The 23761-nt window shown below is 36.4% G+C and overlaps 1 protein-coding gene across 3 annotated transcripts in view; it reads left to right on the top strand.

The window, feature by feature from the left end:
* Window positions 1-23761, top strand: part of LOC135222824 (uncharacterized) — a 273561-nt gene that overhangs the window by 174210 nt on the left and 75590 nt on the right. For all 3 annotated transcript variants that reach the window (XM_064261136.1, XM_064261135.1, XM_064261134.1), the window contains exon 3: window positions 11031-11142. In XM_064261136.1, coding sequence (XP_064117206.1) covers window positions 11031-11142 — 112 coding nt within the window. The remainder of the gene's footprint in view (window positions 1-11030; window positions 11143-23761) is intronic.

The raw sequence follows: 23761 nt of genomic DNA on the forward strand, positions 1-23761 counted from the left end.
AACGAGTCTCAAGTGTTTCATCAGCACACAGAGACATTATCCTATATATATATTTATAATATATAGATATATATATCTAGGTATATTATTATATATATATATATATATATCTTTGCGTGTGCTGCAGTAAATTGCAGTTACAGGATGAAGGAAGGGTTCATGAGTAATTTGTTGTATGACTGGTGTTTACTGATGAAATATTAGCGACTCGTAAAATGTTTTAAGTATTTGTAACAGGAGAGAGTCAGAAGCAAATTTGGAAGTGGTTTATGGAGTTTGAATACAAGTGAGTTAACAAAAAATATAGAAGCTGATCAGATGCACTCTTATTGAGTGTATGGGTTAATGATTTTTTTTTTTTTTTTTTGTTTTTTTATAAGTGTTCGAAACCAGGAAGGGATTCGGTCTTCTGGAGGGGTTCATGCATTGACAAGATTAATAAATGGGACACAAACTGGACAGGGATTATATATGACATGTTTAATGTACCTCCTGCTAAGGTATAAGAAAAACTGATGTTTTTGTAGAAGTTTTCAGCTAAGAGGGTTCAGCTGTGATACAGCGCCGGGTATGACTGGAGGATCGGTTTCACTAGTATGGAAGTACCTTGTATTTATGGCCTTTTTAATATATATTTTTTACACAAGCTGAACGCTGTTCTTTGATATCTTTGATAAGCGTGAGTTTCATGGTGTTTTCCTTAAATCTTATAACTTCAAACTGTTCATCCATTTTCTCATTTTTCTATCTCTCTCTCCAACCCAGAACTTCTGTTCTTCTGAATAGCCAGCTATAGTAGTTTCACATCAACCGTGCATTTGAAGTCTAGACCAGTCCCTTACGGCGCTCCTGATTGGCTGTTGGTAAGTCAATCACGGGGCTGGAAACTCTGTCTCTCGAGAGTGTTCACATAGGCAGGATGTATGTTCCATCTCTCTTTAGAGATACGTATTTCAAAAGTATCTCTCAGGAGAGGTGGAACATTCACCCTGCCTATGTGAACTCTCTCGAGAGACAGAGTTTCCTTCCCTGTGATTGGCTTATCATCAGCCAATCAGGAGCGCCGTAAGGGACTGGCCTAGACATCAAATGCCACGGTTGATGTGAATCTACTATAGTTCTTAAGGGAGAAACTCATGAAATCACGTAAAATTGACATTCATAGAAAGAACAAATTGAAATTGAATAATAAAAATGCTATATATTTGATGGCCAGTGGGACGGACAACTTTATGACCTTTTATGGCCAATGTTGGAAGAAGCGAAAGCATTTAGAATGTGACCAGAAAACGAGTAATTGTATTCGTTAAAAAAAGGCACAAGAAGTCTCTCTCTCTCTCTCTCTCTCTCTCTCTCTCTCTCTCTCTCTCCTGATCTCATTCCTCGTTTGTTATCATTCCCTCATTCCTCTTTCACAGCGGCATTTGATTGCCACGTGCCTCTTCAAGCGGCCGCGTACGAGAGGGTGTCAAGCATTGACTTTGCTTTGTCCGCTTTTGGCAAATCGGAAGACTTCCAAGTTCTTGCCTGAGCTCAGGCGAGGCATGTGGTTCGGTGTCCAGGTTGTCCTTGTGACCTCGCCTTCTGCTTTTGTTTTATTTATTTATTTTATTTATTTATTTATTTATTATTATTATTATTTATTTATTATTATTATTATTATTATTATTATTATTATTATTATTATTATTATTATTATTATTATTATTATTATTATTATTATTATTATTTTGGATGAAGACCCTCTTTTAAACAAATCCTGTATACTGATAATACCAGTTTTTCATTAATAAATCCTGTTCTAAATAAAATACCACTTTCAGCATTATCCCCAATATGAATATTGGCCAATTATTGCGAAGTGTCGCTGAGCCAGAAAAGCCAGTAATAAGAAAATTGAAAAAGTAATATATAAGATAATTCGTTCCATATTAGAGGGTGGCTGCATAGGAATTACAGTACATCTATGCAATTATTGTTATTATTATATTATATCTTTTTTTATTTTGGTCTTCACAGTCCTCCAATTAGACTGCGTGGTATCTATAGTGTGGGGTTCCGGGTTGCATCCTGCCTCCTTAGGAGTCCATCACTTTTCTTACTATATGCTCCGTTTCTAGAATCACACGCTTCTGCCATGAGTCGTCCTGCAGCTAATTCAGCCTCTAGTTTTTCCAAATTCCTTTTCAGGGATCTTGGATCGTGCCTAGTGTTCCTATGATATTGGGCCAATTGTCCATTTCCACTGGCATATCCCATATCCTTCCTATTTCTATTTTCAGATCTTGATACTTATCCATTTTTTTCTCTTTTTTTCTCTCAACTTTGGTGTCCCATGGTATTGCGACATTATTATTATTATTATTATTATTATTTATTATTATTATTATTATTATTATTATTATTATTATTATTATTATTATTATTATTATTATTATTCGGGCATACTATTTTTCCTCTTTATGGTGTTGCTCCTGAAGAGGCTATCACCTGGACTTCTCATATTTTCTCTTCCGTCTAGGCTGTTACCAACCACACCCGACTAACTGTCAAGTATATAATTCACTGCATATGTCAGTAATGACTCAGTGGTAGTCCCTAAAACTTGTCTTCTTGGTGATAAGGTAGTTTCATGACCAGTGGAAAATATTATAGTTTACTTTTTTTTGGGGGGTGGGTGTTGGAAGAAGTAATAACTTCTTGCACTTATTATGAAGAAATATGGTCATTGTTGTACAGTTTGAAATTGCATGTGTTATTTCCCAACACCATCAGGCTAATCCTGTAATTACAGCCTATTTTCAATTTTGTCTGCATTTGATTGACTGAGCTTTTTTTTTACAAGTTTTTTGACGCCAAATATAGATGCAAAATTCAAATTAGGGATGAAAACCAATTCACAGTGACTCTAACTCTAGTGACTTCAGAAGCGCCACAAAGTTCGTGTACGGGATGCAAAGTTTAATGACAGGATGGTGAGAGGTCCTTGGAATCGTGCTCAGGAGGCACCTCAGTGAGCATTGTGCATCTTGTTCATGATGCTAATACGGACAGTTCTTCCACCTGTCAGTCTTCACGAACACGGCTGTTGGATTCATTCTAGCAGAGACCAAGGAAGTATCTATGCTCTTCCTTCTTGATTGATTCTTGTTTAATTTTTGTACACACACACACACACACACACACAACACACACACACACAAAATATTTTCATATATATATATATATATATATATATATATATATTTATATATATATATGTATATATATATATATATAGTGATGTGTGTGTGTGTGTGTGTGTGTGTGTGTGTGTGTGTAGAGTCACCAAGAAATATTTTTAACTTTGAACGTTGGTTTAAGTCTGTTGCTGAAGTCAGGCAATAATTCGTCAGTTATGTCTGTTCTTGCTTTTCGTCCAAGATTTCTTGACCATCTTCTGTGGTTCTTTATCGCGTGTTTTTATTTGTCTCGAGGACTAAATTGGAGGAAGTCCTCCCTCTACTCTCTCTCTCTCTCTCTCTCTCTAGATCTCTCTCCTCTCTCTCTCTCTTCTCTCTTCTCTCTCTGTGGAGGCCCGGTGGGTGTATCTTAACTCGGACGGACTTATTTCCTTTCCAGTGTTCAAATAATGTTGGACCTAGGGATCGGATTTTCTGTCTTACCAGCGGTGCCAGCGGCCTTTTAGAGGAGATGTATGTTTTTTCTAATTTAGTCCATGTTATTGAGGTCAGTTTTCCAGTATTAGGTTTTCAGTGGGTGCTGGCTAAGGTCTCGGAAATATTTTGGAGAGATGATTTAAGGTATGTACGTATGTATGAATATACATATAATTACATATATATATACATATATATATATATATATTACTATATATATATTATATGTATATATATATATATATATATATATATATATATATTATATATATATGATATATCGACCCAATTGTTTGGAAATCGATGAATATATAAATAAAGGTAGAAGCCACGAAGGAAAGTGGCTTCTCTTTTTTACCTTTATTTATCATACATACATGCACACACACACATTATATTATATATATATATATATAGGTATATTTATATTTACCCTATACATATACGTGTATATATATATATATATATATATTGAATATATATCATATATATATAAATATATTGTATATATAATGGTATAATGAGTAATGTGTGTGTGTGTGCTGTATGCATGTCTTTGTAATTGCAATCAGCCCCAATGGCCTTTTACTCACTTGAATTCTTCACACATTTTGGATGCCGTTTTTTTCACTACAAAGCCTTAGATGCAAATGCAAGAAATATGAAGTAATTTTGATGTCCTTTAGCAGCAATCGACCCTGCATCCCGAGGAATCAGAACGAGGTCACGTTGCCGGCCTGGCCACGAGAAGAAGTTATATATATATATTATATATATATTATATTATATATATATATATATATATATATATATATGTGTGTGTGTGTGTATACGTGTGTATGTATATATATATTTAATACGAGATGGTCCCAATCTATTAAGAAAGTGACTTCCAATGACTGATGGGATAAAGGTTGTAAGGTGGCAGAATTTTGCTCATTTTGCGTAACCTTGACGTTAAAGTTAGATGACGCATATGTTGAATGCGGCGTTATTCGGTTTCCCTTAAGCTGCATTTCCTGTTTGTGAAGTTCGGTGGATGCACATTCACACGTTCCGAGTGTCAACTTGAATGACCAGCGCATTTAGATGCATTTTTGCTGTCTTCCTGTCATTATGCATTATTATTATTATATTATTATTATTATTATTATTATTATTATTATTATTATTATTATTATTATTATTATTATTATTCGCAGTAATGTAGATTTTTTAAAAAACAGTTTTCATGTTCTTTTTAACGATGAAATGGTACGTCATTGTTAACCGTGTCGAAGGTATCGTAGCATGTGAGTACTATGGTAGTTGAATTTTCAACAAAGGTTCGGTTATTATTATTATTTCTGTTATTATTATTATTATTATTATTATTAGTAGTAGTAGTAGTAGTCGAGGCCTCATATCATCTGACTAATACAGCCTCCTATGACGCCAATAGTATTATAAAAAAAATTGTTACAAGAAAGCATTGTTTGGGTATTCATGTATTGATAAAAAAAATTGCTGTTTATGAAAACAAATTAATTATGCCTGTTACAAAAAAATACATTGTTGAAAAAAATTATTTGTACTGTTTACTAGAGAAGGTTGACTGTAGAAATATTTATGCTGGTTGCAAGAAAATCATAGCTGCTCATAGAAAATCCTTGCGCTGGTTGCAAGAAAACCAATGCATGAAAGTGCTTCTGCTTGATCTCCCCGTCTTTCTGCTCTCCTCTCTGTTTGGGTCAAGACTTTTCAAAGGAACCATGCGATCTGCTTCCAGGAAGCTGCCTTCCAGTTCCCTGGAACCTTTTCTTCAGTCCTGCTGAGTTCCTGGAGCTGCTGTAGGCTCAACCACAGTCTTGTCGGTCATTCTTTAGTGGGTAGGCCGCTTTTTTAATGTTATTTATTTTATTTTAGTAGGGAAGGCGGCCATGTTTACGGTAGATAGATAATTAAAGTATGTACGATTTCCATCGATTTCCATGAAGGTTAGTTATCAGTTTTTTAATGTGTAAAATTTTAATGGAACTAGGCCCCACCCCCCCCCCAAAAAAAAAAAAAAAAAAAAAAAAAGAACCCCCCCCCCAAAAAAAAAAAAAAAAAAAAAAAAAAGGCGTTTCATGTGCAAAGCTAGATTCGCCTTTTGAAAAGAGAAAAACTTGGAAAAAATATGATTTTTGTAATTAAACATTTTAATAGAATCAGCCCCCCACCCCAAAAATGCCGTTAATGTGCAAAGCAAGATTCGTTATTTGATAAAATAGAAACTTGGAAAAATACATAAATACTTTAATAAATTGTTAGATACAAAAAGATAGATTAACAAACGATTCTATGGAATTCTTATGCTAGTTCTCACAGACCTCTGCGCTCGTTAATATTCGTAATCAATACTAGTAGATTTCGAATCGGTAACTAGTTCTACTCACTTTAAATATATAACTAAAAATAATTAGAGTTACCTGAACGTAATAATCAGTAGTCTCCATAAACACTTATTTTTAAACTTTCAAACAATCCACCTCGAACAAGAAATAAATACCGTATTGGAGCCGTAAAAATGTCGATTTGTTCTAGAAACTTCAGTCAGTCACATTGTCCTCGACAGACACGCTATCCAGTTCGTGACCTACATATCCGTGTGTCCTTGGCGGCTGGATTGATTGCCGTCGTTATATCCGACACCGTTAGTGTGATCAGGTGGTTCTTATTGGACCTTTCGTGGGTACACTGGATAGTAGGGTAGTGTAGATGGTGGGATGCACAAGCAGGCCTGTATCCAGTTTTTATTTATTTTAGTTTATTTTTTTTTTTGGGGGGGGGGGGGGGGGGCTGTGGGGCGGGCGGCCTTTTCCCCCAAACTGGACCTTTTCTTCTATAAATCTCATAGCATATTTAGGTATATACAGGATGAAATACTTGAAAATGTTATTTTAGTTATATTAGGAAGAAAATTGGGTATGGGATCCTATGCGCTTCTACCCGATTCGATGTTATTCAAAGTACTGACTTTGGGTAACAGAATTTTACTTATAATGTTGCAAGTAAGCACTGAAATTCAAAAATATTTCTTCCGTTTTGGACTTCCAGAATTATTGTGGGGGAGGGGATGCCATTCGACAACACCTACCTTCCCCCCTTCGGTACAGGCGCCTGACAAGATATTCTCGGAATTGGTCCTGTGTACGATCCCGGGAAGCGGCGGAGCGATCTTCGCCCGTTTTCTGAAAGTTTCGCGGCTTTGATATAAGTAGAAGATTACGTATGTGGATGTCAGTCGATTGTAGTGTGGCGCTGTCCACTGCTGGATATAGAGGAAGAGAAGGAGAGAGAGGTTAAAGAATAACGGATGTGGTCGAAAATTCCCTTGGAAAGTTATTTAATTTTATCCTGATAAAGGTTCGAGGATCTTATTGTGATAAAATTCCACGTGAAACACCTGTACCTTAGTTTTATATCCTTTTCTTTATTGCAATAATGATTGGACGCTCTCTCTCTCTCTTTAAAATGAAGAATTTAAAAAAATTCTCTTTCTTCTACAAAGACCTTTCTGCTCTGAAGTTTCTTCAATCTCTCCCTCATTTTTTTTCTAGCGTACTTACCTTTTATTCTCCTTCGCTCTTTCAACGATTTTATCATAAATCACACGAATCACTTTCCTGTTTGTCTCATTACTCTCCGCCTGAAGGGAAAATGCGCTCGCTTTCCTTGCGAGGCCTTTTGTATGAAAATAGAAACATTTCCCTCCCTGAACTTTTTGTCCGCCACTACAAAACTTATTTATGAAGCGAATGAACACCTCGCTCTCTCTCTCCGCCTCAATCCACCACCGCTTCGAGAACAAAGGGAGGGAGAATGATCCATGGAAAGGGAACAGAATCACGTCGTTAGATTCATTGCCTGGCAGCCGTTAATGATTCTAATGGCTGCCTCGAGTGGCGCTTGATGAAGGTCTTAGAGATGCTCCGAGTCAGGATTTTCATCGTGTGAAGTATATACATATTGCGTGCGTGTGTGTGTGTGTGTGTGTGTGTGTGTGTGTGTGTGTGATGAGAGAGAGAGAGAAGAGAGGTGAGAGAGAGGGGGCGAGTCCTCTTTTCAGTCTGAGGGAATGAGCTCTAGAGGTATTATACCCCCCCCCCCCCCCCCCCCCCCGAGTCCCATACGATGAATTAGAATGGGATTGCTGTTTATGTACCCTTCTTCGCTCCGGTTATATCGCAATTCAGTCGACTAACTACCAAATACATTATTAAATGGTTGTTTCAACAGGTTTTCGTTCACCTCTATATATTGTATATAGATATCACACACACAAACAAACACACACACACACACACATATATAGTATGTATGTTTGGATATATAGATATATATATATATATATATATATATATATATATATATATGCATATATATCATATATATATATATATATATATATATATATATATATATTATATATATATATATATATATATATATATATGTTTTCATATACATATATATATGATATATATATGCATACTATATATATATATATATATATATATATATATATATATATATATGCATACTATATATATATATATATATATATATATATATATATATATATATATATACTATATATATTATATATATACGTATATATATATATATATATATATATATATATATATATATATATATATATATATATATATATATATATGACTGGTATAAATGTTCTGTTACAACAGATTCCATCTAGTAAAAGGAGCCTATAAATACGCCAAAAAAAATATAGAATGTAAGTACTATATTTCAGAGACTGCTGTCTCTCTTTAGGTAGAGGAAAGACAGCAGTCTCTGAAATATAGTATTTACTTTTATATTTTGTCGTATTTATGGGCTCCCTTTCATTAGATATATATTAATGCTTAATTATTCATATATATATATATATATATATATATATATATATATATATATATATAATGCATAATTATTCAGGTACGAAAAAATGCGTCTGTGTGCAGCCCGGAAAGATTTGTCTTTCCCGTTCGTATTACTGGTTCTATTGTGTCAACGGATCCGAACCATCCTTCCCTCCACCCACAACCCCTTCCCCTCGCCCCTGCCCCCCTCCCCATGCCCCTCCCCCCTTCCCCATCCCTGCACCCTTTGGAGGAACCAGTTGAACCAGATCCCCAGCGGAAAACCGAGAAGAGGGGACGGGTCTCCCTTTACCGGTGGGACGAGTCGCTGAGGAATCGGACCGGCCCATTGAGAAAGGTGGCGTATTTCTTTCAGGTTGGGTAGCAATGGGAGGATCTCGTTCGAAAGGCTCTTGACCTCTTGCTGGGTACGTCCGTACAGTCATCTTCAGTCATGATGCAGTAGTCGCTAACGGGAATGGAATGCAATATAGAATTTAGGCCAAAGGCCAAGCACTGGAGCCTATGAGGTCATTCCGCGATGAAACGGAAATCAAGAGTAGAAGGGCTTGCGAGGTGAAACATCGCAGCCGCACAATAGATTGAATTGAATAGAATTGAACATGTAATTTAGGTCAAAGGCCAAGCACTAGGACCCATGTGGTCATTCAGCGCTGAAACGGAAATTGAGAGTAAAAGGTTTGAAAGGTGTAACAGGAGGAAAACCTCAAAGCAATTGCGCTGTGAATCAAGAGTTGGGAGAGGTTGGAAAGTAAGATGAAGAAAGAGAATGTGAATGGAGATACTGTAAAAGGAATGAAAGCGGTTGAAGCTAAGGGCCAAAGGGACGCTGCAATGAACCTTAAGTAATGTCTACAGTGCACCTTGTGAGATGCAGTGTAGGCACTACTCCCTATGGGGGAATAGTCGATGACATGGGATGTGCTATTGGAACTTCGAAAACTCAAGCGAAGATGCAGTGCATTACTGTTATACCCTAACCCTTTTCCCTTTGCATTTCAATCCACTTTTATCTATTTTCGGATTTATTCATTAATTTTTATTCGTTTTAGTGAGATCTTTTCTTTCTGACTTCCTAATGAACTTCATAGTTGTTGGAAGCTTGAATTTCAGGTCAGTGGCCCTTGTGGGCTTGTTCCATATGACTAGGTTTCATTTTATGAATAATAATAATAATAATAATAATAATAATAATAATCTCAGGCTGATGGTTACTGTCGTTGTGGTGCTCAGTTGCTGGAAGTGCAATACGAAAAATGAAACCATAAACCACATAGCAAGCGAATGTCCGCCACTTGCATAGAACCAGTACAAAAAGAGGCATGATTCAGTGGCAAAAGCCCTCCACTGGAGCCTGTGCAAGAAACATCAGCTACCTTGCAGTAATAAGTGGTATGAGCACCAACCTGAGGAAGTGATAGAAAACGATCAGGCAAAGATCCCTCTGGAGGGACTATGGTATCAGAACGGATAGGGTGATACGTGCAACAAGACCAGACGTGACGTTGATTGACAAAGTCAAGAAGTATCACTCATTGATGTCGCAATACCATGGGACACCAGAGTTGAAGAGAAAGTGAGGGAAAAATGGATAAGTATCAAGATCTGAAAATAGAAATAAGAAGGATATGGGATATGCCAGTGGAAATTATACCCATAATCATAGGAGCACTAGGCATGATCCCAAGATCCCTGAAAAGGAATCTAGAAAAACTAGAGGCTGAAGTAGCTGCAGGACTCATGCAGAAAGAGTGATCCTAGAAACGGCGGCACATAGTAAGAAAAGTGATGGGACTCCTAAGGAGGCAGGATGCAACCCGGAACCCCACGCTATAAATACCACCCAGTCGAATTAGAGGACTGTGATAGAGCTAAAAAAGAAAAAAAGAAAAAAAAAATAATAGATTTTCACCTCCAACACGAATTTATATTCATGTGTCATATGTTTTGGTGCGTAAAAACTCGTGCACGACCTCATGAAAAATTATGTTTTATATTTGGCTTGTCATTCACATTCTTACTTGAATTAGTTACCGGCCTTAATTAATTTGTAAACTTTTCTCAATTTTTGTATTCGTTAACTGACTTTTGTTTATCTGATATTTACTTGAATTTTTCCATTTTTTCTCTTCTTTTTTTCTACAATAGGAGCTAATAATAATAATAATAATAATAATAATAATAATAATAATAATAATAATAGATGATGCAGAAGAGTGTGCTCCTGGAAACAGCGCTCATCGTAAAAGTGATCGACTCCTAAGGAGGCAGGATGCAACTCGGAACCCACACTACAAAACCACCCAGTTGAATATGATGACTGATAAACCAAAGAAAAAAAAACAGTAATAAATCTGACCTTTTAATGAAAAAAATATAAAAAAAAAGGGTCTTGACTGTGGGCAGTGGATTACGTAACTGACTTTCTTTTCTCTTTTTTCAGGTGAGTTGTCAACTTCATTGGACCAAAGCTGTTTGCATCGGTAAGGCTTCGTTAGCTAACGAAAGTCCGAGTCATTTTAATCAAGACCTCTGCTTGCCTGGATTATATTTGTGTATGTATATTTTATTGACATTGTTAAAAGGACAATTATCATATGGAAAAGTAGTTATGCTTTGCAAGTGAGGGGGACTTTTCCTTTCCATTGAGTTCGTCTTTCTTTTTTCTGTTGTTATTTTTTTATGTTAGTTTTTGAGTGGGAAATTTATTTAAAAAAAAAAATAGTTGAATATGTTCTTCAAGTTCAGACGAGTATCTAAAGAGGACTTCTGCTGAGTTTGTGTTTGTATCTGTATATTTTCATGTGCAAGTTTTATTCTCTTTGATGGGTTTAATTTTTATGCTGGAGTATAGCAGCTCATATTTTTTGTTAGTGACTTCCGTCCTTGTTTTCAAAACAGTTATATGGGATACTTTCACTGAGCGTTTTAGAATTTTGAGTCAACGCGTATATTGGTAATTGTTTTTTTATCTATCTGTGTACTAGTATTAAGTACCTTACAATTTATTTTCTTAAGGTAAGTTTTCCTCAGAATCTCTCTATTACATGCAAGTACACATCGTTTCATTTTGTCGTCTTGTGCGCTTTCAGTATCTTTCTTCGTGGCTGTGCACCAAATTATGGTAATTTTGACATCGTTATTTTTTGCGTTCCTTGATGTTAGACACTATAAAAAGCGCCTGTATTTATTATTAATGTTAAGAGTAGAATAAATATAAATATAGATTAAATATCATAAACTGATAGGCATTCTCTCTCTCTCTCTCTCTCTCTCTCTCTCTCTCTCTCTCTCTCTCTACTCTAGAAGTCAACGAATTCCACCTTCGTATATTTTATGATGTTTAAATTAACTATCATGAAATGAAAATCTCTCTCTCTCTCTCTCTCTCTCTCTCTCTCTCTCTCTCTCTCTCTCTCTCTCTCTCTCCAGCAGCCCATGTGTTGAGATCTATCGAGGAATTCCGCCCTTAACGATAGAAAGTCCGTTAAGCAAACGCAGTTTAACTTCAGCTCGGTGTCAGACAGTGGCGTTCATGTCTCAGACTTGCCAGGTGAGTGTCAGGTCACTGACCTCACCCACGCAACGCTTGACCTCCTTACGCTGCCAGACAGACGTTTACACTTAAATATTATATAAGTATACTTGTAGCTTGTCGTCCGTGATATGCTTGCCCCCCCCCCCCCCCCCACCCCCCCCCCCCCCCCCCCCCCCACCCCCCCCCCCCCCCCCCATCTCTCTCTCTCTCTCTCTCTCTCTCTCTCTCTCTCTCTCTCTCTCTCTCTCATTCATTTATGTGATGCTGATGACAAGCCCATACGAGACCTTATGTCCTGCGTAACAGGCTTTCTTTTAATGTATTACTTTTAGTATAAACGAAAGCTGCTGATTGTGAGAATCTCTCTCTCTCTCTCTCTCTCTCTCTCTCTCTCTCTCTCTCTCTCTCTCTCTCTCTCTCTCTCTCTCTCTCTCTCTCTCAAGTTATCGTTCGATTATATGATAATGATGACTACACTTTAACAGGGTTTACAGGTTTCTCTCTCTCTCTCTCTCTCTCTCTCTTCTGAGATATCCAAAGATGATTTATTTTCACACCTGCACTGTTTTCGTTGAAAGGTAAACTTATTCCGGTTTGAATAGTCTAGTCGCATGAAATACTGACCCTGTCGATGGTTTCGTAAGAAATCCAATAATAGTAATAGTAATAATAATAATAATAATAATAATAATAATAATAATAATAATAGTAATAATAATAATAAAAACAGACTTCGGCGTCACATGTTTTAGCTAACGTTTGTCAAAGTCTGGTGTTACAGTAGTCGCTTGTCTGGCGATACGGTTGTCGCATCTCGGCCTTCTTTGTGTCGTCTTCACCCTGTTATTTAATTCCAATGCTCGTCTTGCCTTGATATCAGTCGCTGTGCGATTTTGCCTCTTTGAGTTTTGTGGGTTGTTTCAAGAAGAGCCAGACGGGATTAGGAATGCTTGTTGACAGCGGAGGTCACGTGTCCATCAACGTCTTAGTTCCGGTGATTTAGACACGCGAGTTAAGTCAGAATGTGTACTGGAAGGTACAGGCTTAGGTCTGGCTTTATTGGAAGTTACAGACGTCCATCTGGCTTTATTGGAGGGTACAGACATAGATCTGGCTTTATTGGAAGGTACAGACATAGATCTGGCTTTATTCGGAGGTACAGGCGTAGATCTGTCTTTATCTTGCGTGTTTGTTTATCATTTCCATTTTTTATTTGTTCAGTGGGGCATGGTTAATGCAATTATCTAAAAATGATTTCTCAGTGTTATAAGATTGTCTGAATTTCTGTATTTTTTTATTAAATTTTCAGTCAAAGATGTTTTATCTTTTTGATTTTTCAAATTCATGTATTTTACGCCCTGAGTTTGGTCATTGATTTTAGTAAGTTGTTCAGTCCAAAGACAGATCGAGTCTCAGTGTAGATGCAAATAACATTTTTGTAGCCTCCGCTTGACAGGCTGTTGCATATAAAGTAGTGCGTTGGACTTTATTTCTATCTAACGTTCGGATCTTTGACGAAAATATTCTTCTTTCGTGATATTAAAATTCAAGCATTTATCCTGACGTTGAAAGTTTCCTTTTCGTCCACACTTATGTATATTCTTTTATACGGGCACTGCAGAGAAAACTCGAGGTTACAGAAAAGAAATAAAGGAAGCGTAGTCGATGGAGATCTTATGGGAATGTCTCAATGTTCTCCTCCTGTTGTTCCGAAGCTCCTGTACTTCCCCTTTCAGGAGAAGACAGGTTTTATTTTTCTTTCCATTTTTCTTTCCAAGGGACGCGTTTCAAATCCCGACCCTTGATTAGTCATTGCACTTGTTGATCCGGGTTGTCCGGGCTTCCCCAACTCAAACCCAGCCCTCCTCCTCCTCCTCCTTCTTCTTCCTCTTGTGAAGGAGTCTCCTCTCTCTCTCTTATTTTCTCTCGTCTTCATTTTCTCGGCGTAGAGTAGAGTCATCGTTGCCCTCTCTTGTCATTTTCCCCCTTCCTCCGTGCGTGTAGTTTTGAATAGTATTTTCACGTGAGCTTCGGACTGTCATCATTAGTTCCATTTTGCTTTGGGCAAAAGAGCCTCGAGGAGAAAGAAGGCAAGTCCGTCTCTCTTGACTCCTTTTTCTTTAGCTGTTTTCAAAGGTAATTCTAGTCTCTGTTTCTCTATCTTTTTCCTTTTCTCACGTGAGTAGCCTTGTATCTACACAGCCGTTCTTTTGTATCTTAATGTATGTAGCGGTACACCCCCCCCCCCCCCCTTGAGTTATGCTAGTTTTACGCCATTTTCTGTATCTAAACGAACCTTATTCTTCGAATTTTTCCCCCAACATATTTAACGCGGTATAAATTTCTCTCTAGATTAAGCCGTCTTTGTGCCTGCACTGGTCCTTGCCCTGTACAGTAAGTTGTACAAGGAGATACGAAGTCTAATGTGAACCTCTCGACCCCTCCAGACCAACAGAGTTGAATGTGTGCATGTCAGTTCAACGCTGTTTGGTTCATGGCTTAAGAAGTGCCCCTTTCATAGACCTTGGCTTAGCTTATATACTAAGCTGCTTTGATTTCTTGCTAGCTCGCTGATTTGCTGGCATCGGGAGCCTTGTTGTCTGTCACCGGTTGCCGCTTGCGCCAGACGTGATAAGTGCGATGCAAGTTTTTGATAATTGATTTTTGGGACGGGTTGCTAGTGCCATGCCCAAGACCTCGGGTAATGTATGCATGTGAGGTGATGGTGATCCTTATATCAGAATATAAACTGTTTAAAGGATTTAGGAAAAACGGAAAGGGATGGGGGAGAAACGGGGTCGACCACATTTGAGCTTTAGATTTCATTTGATTATTGTCTTTTTTCTATTTTGTGGATAACGGAACTGACAACCTAGTGCTGGAATTGAGAAAGGTCGTGAAGGACATGAGAAAAATAGTGGAAGAGAAAGAAGGATCTGGCCTTGAAAGAGCGATGGATATGTCGCTCTTTGGTTGGGTGGCTGTAAATGACTTTGGAAGCGACCCTGTCGATATTAGAGGTATCCCCCCCCCACCCTCACAGCCACCTCTCTCTCTCTCTCTCTCTCTCTCTCTCTCTCTCTCTCTCTCTCTCTCTCTCTCTCTCTCTCCACAAAGGGATCTTATTAATTATGGGATTTTGACTCTCTCTCACTCTCAAATGAGGCTTTTGTGTACATCAAATAGTCACATTAATTCACCTACTTAGATAAACGTGTTTGATTTAAACGCTTGAAATGCTCGACTGCTATAATTAAGTAAATGTTTCCCTAAACATGAGTTAGTTAGGTAAGGGTTTCCCTAAACATGAGTTAATTAAGTAAGGGTTTCCCTAAACATGAGTTAGTTAAGTAAGGGTTTCCCTAAACATGAGTTAATTAAGTAAAGGTTTCCCTAAACATGAGTCAGTTAAGTAAGGGTTTCCCTAAGCATGAGTTAATTAAGTAAATGTTTCCTTAAACATGAGTTAGTTAAGTAAGGGTTTCCCTAAACTTAAGTTAATTAAGTAAGGGTTTCCCTGAACTTGATTTATTTAAGTAAGGGTTTCCCTAAACGTGAACCTGTTCTTGAACTACTAATTTCACATTCTTGTGTGAACAAGGCACAAAGGCCCCTGACTTGCTGAACAAGCGTCGATGGATGGAATATCCGGCACTAAAAAAAAGGCAACTTTGAACCAAAGAAATTGAATTAAGGTTAAACTCGGGTGAAAATAGGTATATAAAAATATTGAAGGTATTTCCCACTATCTCGGCTGTTCCAAGTCATGGGGATTTCTCATGAGTCGTATGTTTTTAGTTTGCAATGATTATATATTATATATATATATATATATTATATATATATATATATATATATATATATATATATATATATATATATATATATATATATATATATATATATATATATATATATATATATATATATATATATATATATACATATATATATACATATATATATTATACATACATATACATATATATAATATATATATGTATATACTGATATATACATACATTTAAACACACTTATGCATGTTTCTTATAAAGATACATGCATATGTACGTAACACACGCACACATTATATTGTGTGTGTGTGTGTATGCATGTATACGTCTTTGTCCATAAGACTGAACATCTAGTGATGAGTGATATGCTCTAAAATTTATTCATGCGTTGTTTAAGTGAATGTGTGTGAAAATAAATTTTTTTTAGAACCACTTTTTTTTATATTATAAATTAATATTCCATGAGACAGTTTTAATTTCATTGTATTTTCGTAATACATTTAAGTTGTCAAAAAATAAGATATTTTTAATGAACTAATATTTTGTCTATGGATCTACTTTCATTTGTAATTTTTCATTGTCATCTTATGATCTCTTTTCCATACCTGGGACTACTGCTGCTGCTACTACAACTATTACTACTACTATTACAACTACTAGAAATAAGATTTTAGTCTTATCCTGTTATTAAGTATGTCTGGGTACTTAGGGCCATGTACAGCCACTTGAGAATCCATCTCGTGCAATAGCATGACTCATTTCTTGTGATGCTGTTAACTGCTACCAAGAACATATCCCCTACTTACATTTTTAAAGTTTTATCCCCCACTGCGACTCTCGGTCACGATTCTCCTGCATTCAGTTCTTCGTGTTTTCGGTTTCCTTTGTTGTGTCCCCGTTACTCGATTTTGTAGAATCATCGTTCCTCTAGTTTTTGTATTTTTTAAACTATTAATGTTATTCGTTTCATTCCCTTCCCGATGTATCCCAAGATGTTAAGTTTATTTAGTTTTAAGGGAATAATTTGGGTTTACGTATATGGAAAACTAGAAGAAATATGAGAACATTTTAGACTTTTTCATAAAGCAAATTTCTTATTGAGAACTTGAAAAAAGCAAATGGAAACGAAACGTTAATTGTATGATGTTATGAACTGTAATTTATCTGTAATATGATGAAGATAGTGCCTGTACCTGTTCAACATATTATTGTGGCATTGCAGGTATTCGTAGACTAACCAGGCAAATAAAGTTGACTTACAGGAAAATTATATAAATATGTTTGTCACAAATTTTTTTGGTACTTTGTAAATTTTCATGTTACATGTGTCTACCCTGATGAAATATTTTGGAAATAAGTGAAGTGAAAACTTGAAGTAAAACCGTAATTGAATTACGGAATAATTCCACGACTTTCTCCGCCGTCATTTTGCTGCAATTTGAAATCGAACGCAGACCCTTTAAGGGAGTCGTGACCACGACTAAGTGAAAGGCTTTTGTTGTCCCGTACGCAGTCGTGACTGGGAGCGTTCCAATAACAGGCCTCCAGTCTCGAGATCATGCGACGACGCTCTAATCTTCGACGTCTCTTAGCTGACATCGTCTTTCATTTAAACAAGTGCCTCCAACGGGCCTGCAGGACTCCCGGCGTTGCCAGAGGCCGATTCGAAATCCCCTTGGTAGTATGTTGGAAGTTTTATGATGTTCATTTTCGTAAATGCATTTTTATGTCATAAATTTGAGAAACAAGTTTCTTGTGGAGGATTTTTTTGCCGGTAGTGATTGTTGTCACTTCTTTATCACGTCGGTCTATTTTGTTTCTCAGAATATGTGTTTTATATATATATATATATATATATATATATATATATATATATATATATATATATATATGTATATATAGTATATATATATGACTATATATATATATAATATATATATATATGGTTGTACGTATATTGGTTTATAATTTATGAGGGGTTTATTTTCTTCGGGAACGTGTCAGCCCTCGAGTTATATAAGTATTTAAATCTCCTATAATTTGTCTAGGAACCTTTGGGTTGATGATCAGGTCAGTAGCTCGATTTGTCCCACCCCACCACACGCGCCCTTATTCCAGACCAGAAAATCCCATTCTTCCGACCCCTCCGACCCCCCCCCCCCCTACCCCTTACACTCAAGAGGTACCGACCCTTGGGAGCTCAGTCCCCCTTTTGGCGGTCAGAGAGAGAAAGGAACGAGCGTTTTTGGCCCGCAATTTATTATATATATGACTGGAGAGTGGGGCTGCCCTGTTTCAAATTGAATGACAGTTAAACTGTACAAAGGACAGACATTGGAAACAAGAAAAAATCCTTCGGCGCAATCAAGTTTTCTGTTCAGTTTATAATATTGTATGGAACTCAGCTGCAGCCCATGAAACTTTCAGCCCCGCCCCATGAAAATTGCCCATGAAACTTTCAGCCCCGGCCATGAAACTTTCAGCCCCGGCCCATGAAACTTTCGTCCCGGCCCATGAAACTTTCAGCCCCGGCCCATGAAACTTTCAGCCCCGGCCCATGAAACTTTCAGCCCCGGCCCATGAAACTTTCAGCCCCGGCCCATGAAACTTTCAGCCCCGGCCCATGAAACTTTCAGCCACGGCCCATGAAACTTTCAGCCAAGGCCTATGAAACTCGGCTGCGGACTATGAAACTCTCAGCCACCACCCAATATTGAAGCGTAAACGTTATATTTAGGTATTATTTTTACGCAAAAATCCCTGATCTTTTTTTTTTTCATACCTTGAAAGATAATGATAATATGATCTACTGAGTATCCAAACGTAGCTTTACCTTTTTTTATTTCTAAGGTAGTGCCTGGAAATGTAGAATTTTTAAAACTATTTTTCTTGGAAGATAAAGGATTAATTTTTTTAGAATATCCGCCAGCAAATTAACCCTGGAAGAGTTAAGGTAATAAAAACTTTTGAGGATAACATACTATACATACATACATACAATATATATACACATATGTATTGTCTACTATATTTATATATATATATATGTGTGTGTGTGTGTACTATATAATATATTATATAATATTATATATATATATATATATTTATATATATATATATATATATATATATATAGTTAATATAATAATAAATATAATAATATATATATATATATATATATATATATTAAATATATATATATATATATATATATATATATATATATATGTATATATATATATATGTATATATATATATATATATAACATATACATATATTATACATTATAAGATATATAGAATATTATATCAAGTATATAGATATATTTAATTAAAATTTTTTTTTATTATTAGATATATATATTATATATATATATTTATGTATATATATTATATATATATATATAATATATCTATATAGATATATATATATACATACATATACATCGTTTTCCAGAGGGTCTGGAACGACGGTATATGGTTTTTTCCCCGAAGACTGACCTTCGTGGGTGCGTGTCTGGGAGAAAAGCGTTATACGACCGCCAAGAGATGGGGAGAACAGGGCGTTGCATGTTGAGAAGGGGGCAGGGGGAAGAGGAACGGAAAAAAGTAGATTTGAACACAGAAAGAAAGAAAGAAAGAGAGAGAGAGAGAGAGAGAGAGAATGTACTCTTATAAGTATGGATTAGGTCTTTGTGTCTATGAAATAAAAAAGATTAACGAGAGAGAGAGAGAGAGAGAGAGAGAGAGAGAGAGAGAGAGAGAGAGTGTGCTCTTATAAGTATGGATTAGGTGTTTGTGTCTATGAAATAAGAAGATTAACGAGAGAGAGAGAGAGAGAGAGAGAGAGAGAGAGAGAGAGAGAGAGAGAGAGAGTGTGCTCTTATAAGTATGGGTTAGATGTTTGTGTCTATGAAAAAGAATATTAAGGAGAGAGAGAGAGAGAGAGAGAGAGAGAGAGAGAGAGATTGTGCTCTTATATGTATGGAGGAGGTATCTATGTCTGTAAAAAATAGTGAGGGAGAGAGTGGTAAATGGGTCGAAATAGAAATAGCGAGAGTTAGAGACAGAGAAATGGAAAACAGCCACCATATAAGCAATGTTTACAGAATGCTTGTGTGTCGTTCGTGAGTAAACTTGCGATATCAGAATCGCCTCGTCGTTCCTATAATACGCATTTATTCCGTTACCATTGTCACCTTCAACCCATCTTATGAATGTCATGGCGAGCTCCTCTTCGGTCCGGTTGACGGCTAAGCCACTGTGTCCCTCGAGACGGAAATAGGCAGAAAGATTGACAGGTATGACGGGGAGAATGTGTGAAGAAATATGGCCGGCGTTAGACGTTTTTGGCTTTGGAAATCGTCAGGCGCGTCAGATTTGTGTTGTGGCGTTATTTTTTCGCGAGATATTTGTAGTGAAATGGCTCCCTCCCCTCTGTTCGAGATTTCCGTCTTCCTTGTGTTGATTGAATTATTGGTTTGTCGAGGGAATAGAATGGCGTTGTACCTGGCATTATCCAAGCTATTTACTTGCTACGCTGTTCATAGAATATTCGCTGGTAATATTTGATAATCTGAAGTATTAGGCTAAGGTATTATTACATACATTATGATGCCAGTAAATTAATGTCAAATATTTTAGGCAATTTCATTTTGCATAAAGTTAAGTGTATAATTATTGACATCATTGCAAGTCCTGAAACAACTAATTTTAGCTTCTATAACAAATCTCGAAGGAACCGTAATTGTCATACTATTTCAAATTCCGAAGTTCCTATTAATTCGGATCCTGTTAAAGATCTTGAAATACCTAACTGTAGATATTAAGTTTCAAGTTTGAAGTACTTAAAATAATCATATTGCAGTGCTTCATGATGATGATGATTGATGACAATTGTGATAGTTTCAGTAATGTTATTATGAATAATTGATTGTGATGATAATCAAGAGTTTAGCTTCTGTCGATAATGATAATGATGATGATGGTAGTATGAGTGACTCTGAGTAATGGGAAGCTCACTCACTTGCATAACTTTTCAATCTCATATCCTTTCACCTGCTAAACTATTTTTTCCGCAGAAAACGTGACGACAAGAGAAGGTTATGTTAAATATAACCCGCCGGTCGGGGACGGGGGTGTTAACCATATCGATTCCTTCTGATTGATTTCATCAGAGTAAAGTAGGTTGTGTTACTTAAAATACCCTGGTGCGTTATTGGCGTTAAGTGTACGTACAGACCTTGAGTGTAATAGAAGTGTGGGAGTTTCATATGTGTGCGTACGGAGGTTGGTGTTTGGATGCGAGAAGATATGTGTATAATATATATATATTATATATATATATAATATATATAGATAATATATATATATATATATATATATATATATAGATATAAATATATATATAGATAAATATATATATAAATATATATATATATATATATATATATATATAATATGATATATATATTATATATATATATAATAATATATAAATAAATAATATAATATATATATATATATATATATATATTATCTATATATACTATATATATATATATATTATATATATATATATATATATATATATATATATATATATATAGTAAGAGTAGACACGTACGTATATAGCTGAGTATATTCATGTACTGTAGATGGGGATAGAGAAGCGCGTTTGTATAGGAATAAAAAAAAATGTCCTCTTTATGTATATGTATGGCTCATGACCAAGGCGCCATTATTCATCGAACCCCACGACAAAGGAAATTTTAATATTATGACTTGTTGTTGTTGTTGACCGATCTTTCCCCGTCCGTTATTTACCCCGATCCTTCCGTCCGTCCGTCCTTCCGTCCGCCATCAGATCGGCTTATGTTTTCTTCCCCTTGGACGGGGGCGGCGGCGGGCAAAGGGAGGAGCAGCGCCGCGGCTGAATTTCAAATGCCCTGATAGGGAAGTGTGGCCCCCGAGGGAAATAGAGGCCAGGTCGTCTCCAGACTGCAGATCGGATTCGAGATTCCACTCTGGGTGATGACTTTAGCAAAAGTCTTCGGAATCGCCGACGCAAATTGCCTCGCGCTGGGGATCCGGGGGGTTGGGGTGGACTGAGTGGGGTTGTCGGGGTGTGCTATTGAAGTATTGAAATGCAGAATTGCCTCATTCTGATATCGGTTGTATTTTTTTTTTTTTTTTTTTTTATGCCAAAGGGATCGAGACGTATCCGGCCTCAATAAATGGTAGAGTATCGACGGAAAGCATTGAAATGAGAAATGACCTAATTCTTAGTTTTTATGAGCTGGCGAACCCGTACGCATTAATTAATGTTTAAAAACTTGGAATTAATCACGTAACTGTGTCATTTTAAAAGGGATTCAAATATCGTGTGTAATACTATATTATAATTCCTAGAAATTGGTACGAGGATCACGTTTATATCACTGCTTAGGCGCTGATATGAAAATGATCTCTGTTGGCGGGTAAATGTCCATTGGTCCTCAGCAGTTTATTTTTATAACCTTAAACAACCTACAACGCTTACTGGACGCTGACATAAGGTAGGTGGACCTAAACCAGCCAACCCAGGGGGAGATAGGTAATTTTGATAGGTCATGACGCACCTTCCACACTCACTTTGTTTGGCTTCTCGGTCATCGGACTAATCAGTTGAAACTTGCACCTGGCTTCTAAGGCCTATTGCTTTGTGCTTTTTTTTTTTAATGGATTTTTGGAATGTGTTTGCCGGTTATCTTTGATGTCATTGCGATGAGTCTTCCTTGCGGGTTCAAAAAGTTTCTAAGAGAAAGTCGTCGTCGGTCTCAATTATGGGAAAGCAAATTTAAGTTGGCCAACTTAAATGTGTAGCTTCTGTTTAGCTTCTGTGTTGCTTAATATTCTTTCTTAAATTTTTTTGCTAAAATTGTTCGAATGTTATATCTTATCACTGGAGTGCTTGAAGGAATTTTTTTTTTAATAGATGACTTTGTTCTTAGCTTCGATACCAAGGCGATTTCATCTGTCAGCTTATGGGAGTGTTTGGTCGTTTGGGGAAATACCTTATCTAAACATCTACGTACATTCCTGGAGGGCGGCTCCTCTGAAAGAATGGTCGGTGGGTCCTCAGATCTTATCCCAGAACACGTGACACTGACCTACCCATTTCGAATGTATATAGTACTTCACTTTCTCCCATTCCTGCACTCGCTCTTGTTCCATTTTACCTCTTATTTACTTGTAAACATTTTTTTTTTAAGTGTGACCTAATACTGGTAACAACGTGGATGAGTACTCAAGATGACAGAAATGCTTTTATGCTCTGGTTACTTTTTTTTTTTTTTTTTTTTTTTGCTTCATTTATAGCCGCAGACCACTTTGGTTGCGAGCTGAAATACAGTATCTGACTACTACCGTTTTAATCTGTTTTCTTTTAAATAAAAAAAATAAAAAACTTTTCATGGGCAGTAAATCTTTATATATGTTACGAAGACCTGGTGTAAAGGGTTTGTCCTTGTAAAATTTTGATTGATTTTCATTCTCTCTTACGACGCGAAAGTATTCTTCATAGCATGTAAGGAATATAGGTATATGTTTTATAATTTATTAAGCTTTAATACACAAGAATAAGGCATTATTTCACCACGTGAACTGCAATAATTTTATCGCGTAAAGAAGAGATCCATTTGTAAAATCGAAAGACAAAGTTCCATTATTGCCATCGTAATTATTACGAACGATGTAAGCCGCCATTAGAGAAATACAACTCTTAATACCCTCTTGGAAATTGCTAAATGGCAACGCTCACGTTATCCTGAAGATTTTAGACTGTTTTATTTAGTGATCTGT

Source organism: Macrobrachium nipponense, chromosome 8 (assembly GCF_015104395.2).
Source record: "Macrobrachium nipponense isolate FS-2020 chromosome 8, ASM1510439v2, whole genome shotgun sequence".
Taxonomy (NCBI): Eukaryota; Metazoa; Arthropoda; class Malacostraca; order Decapoda; family Palaemonidae; genus Macrobrachium; species Macrobrachium nipponense.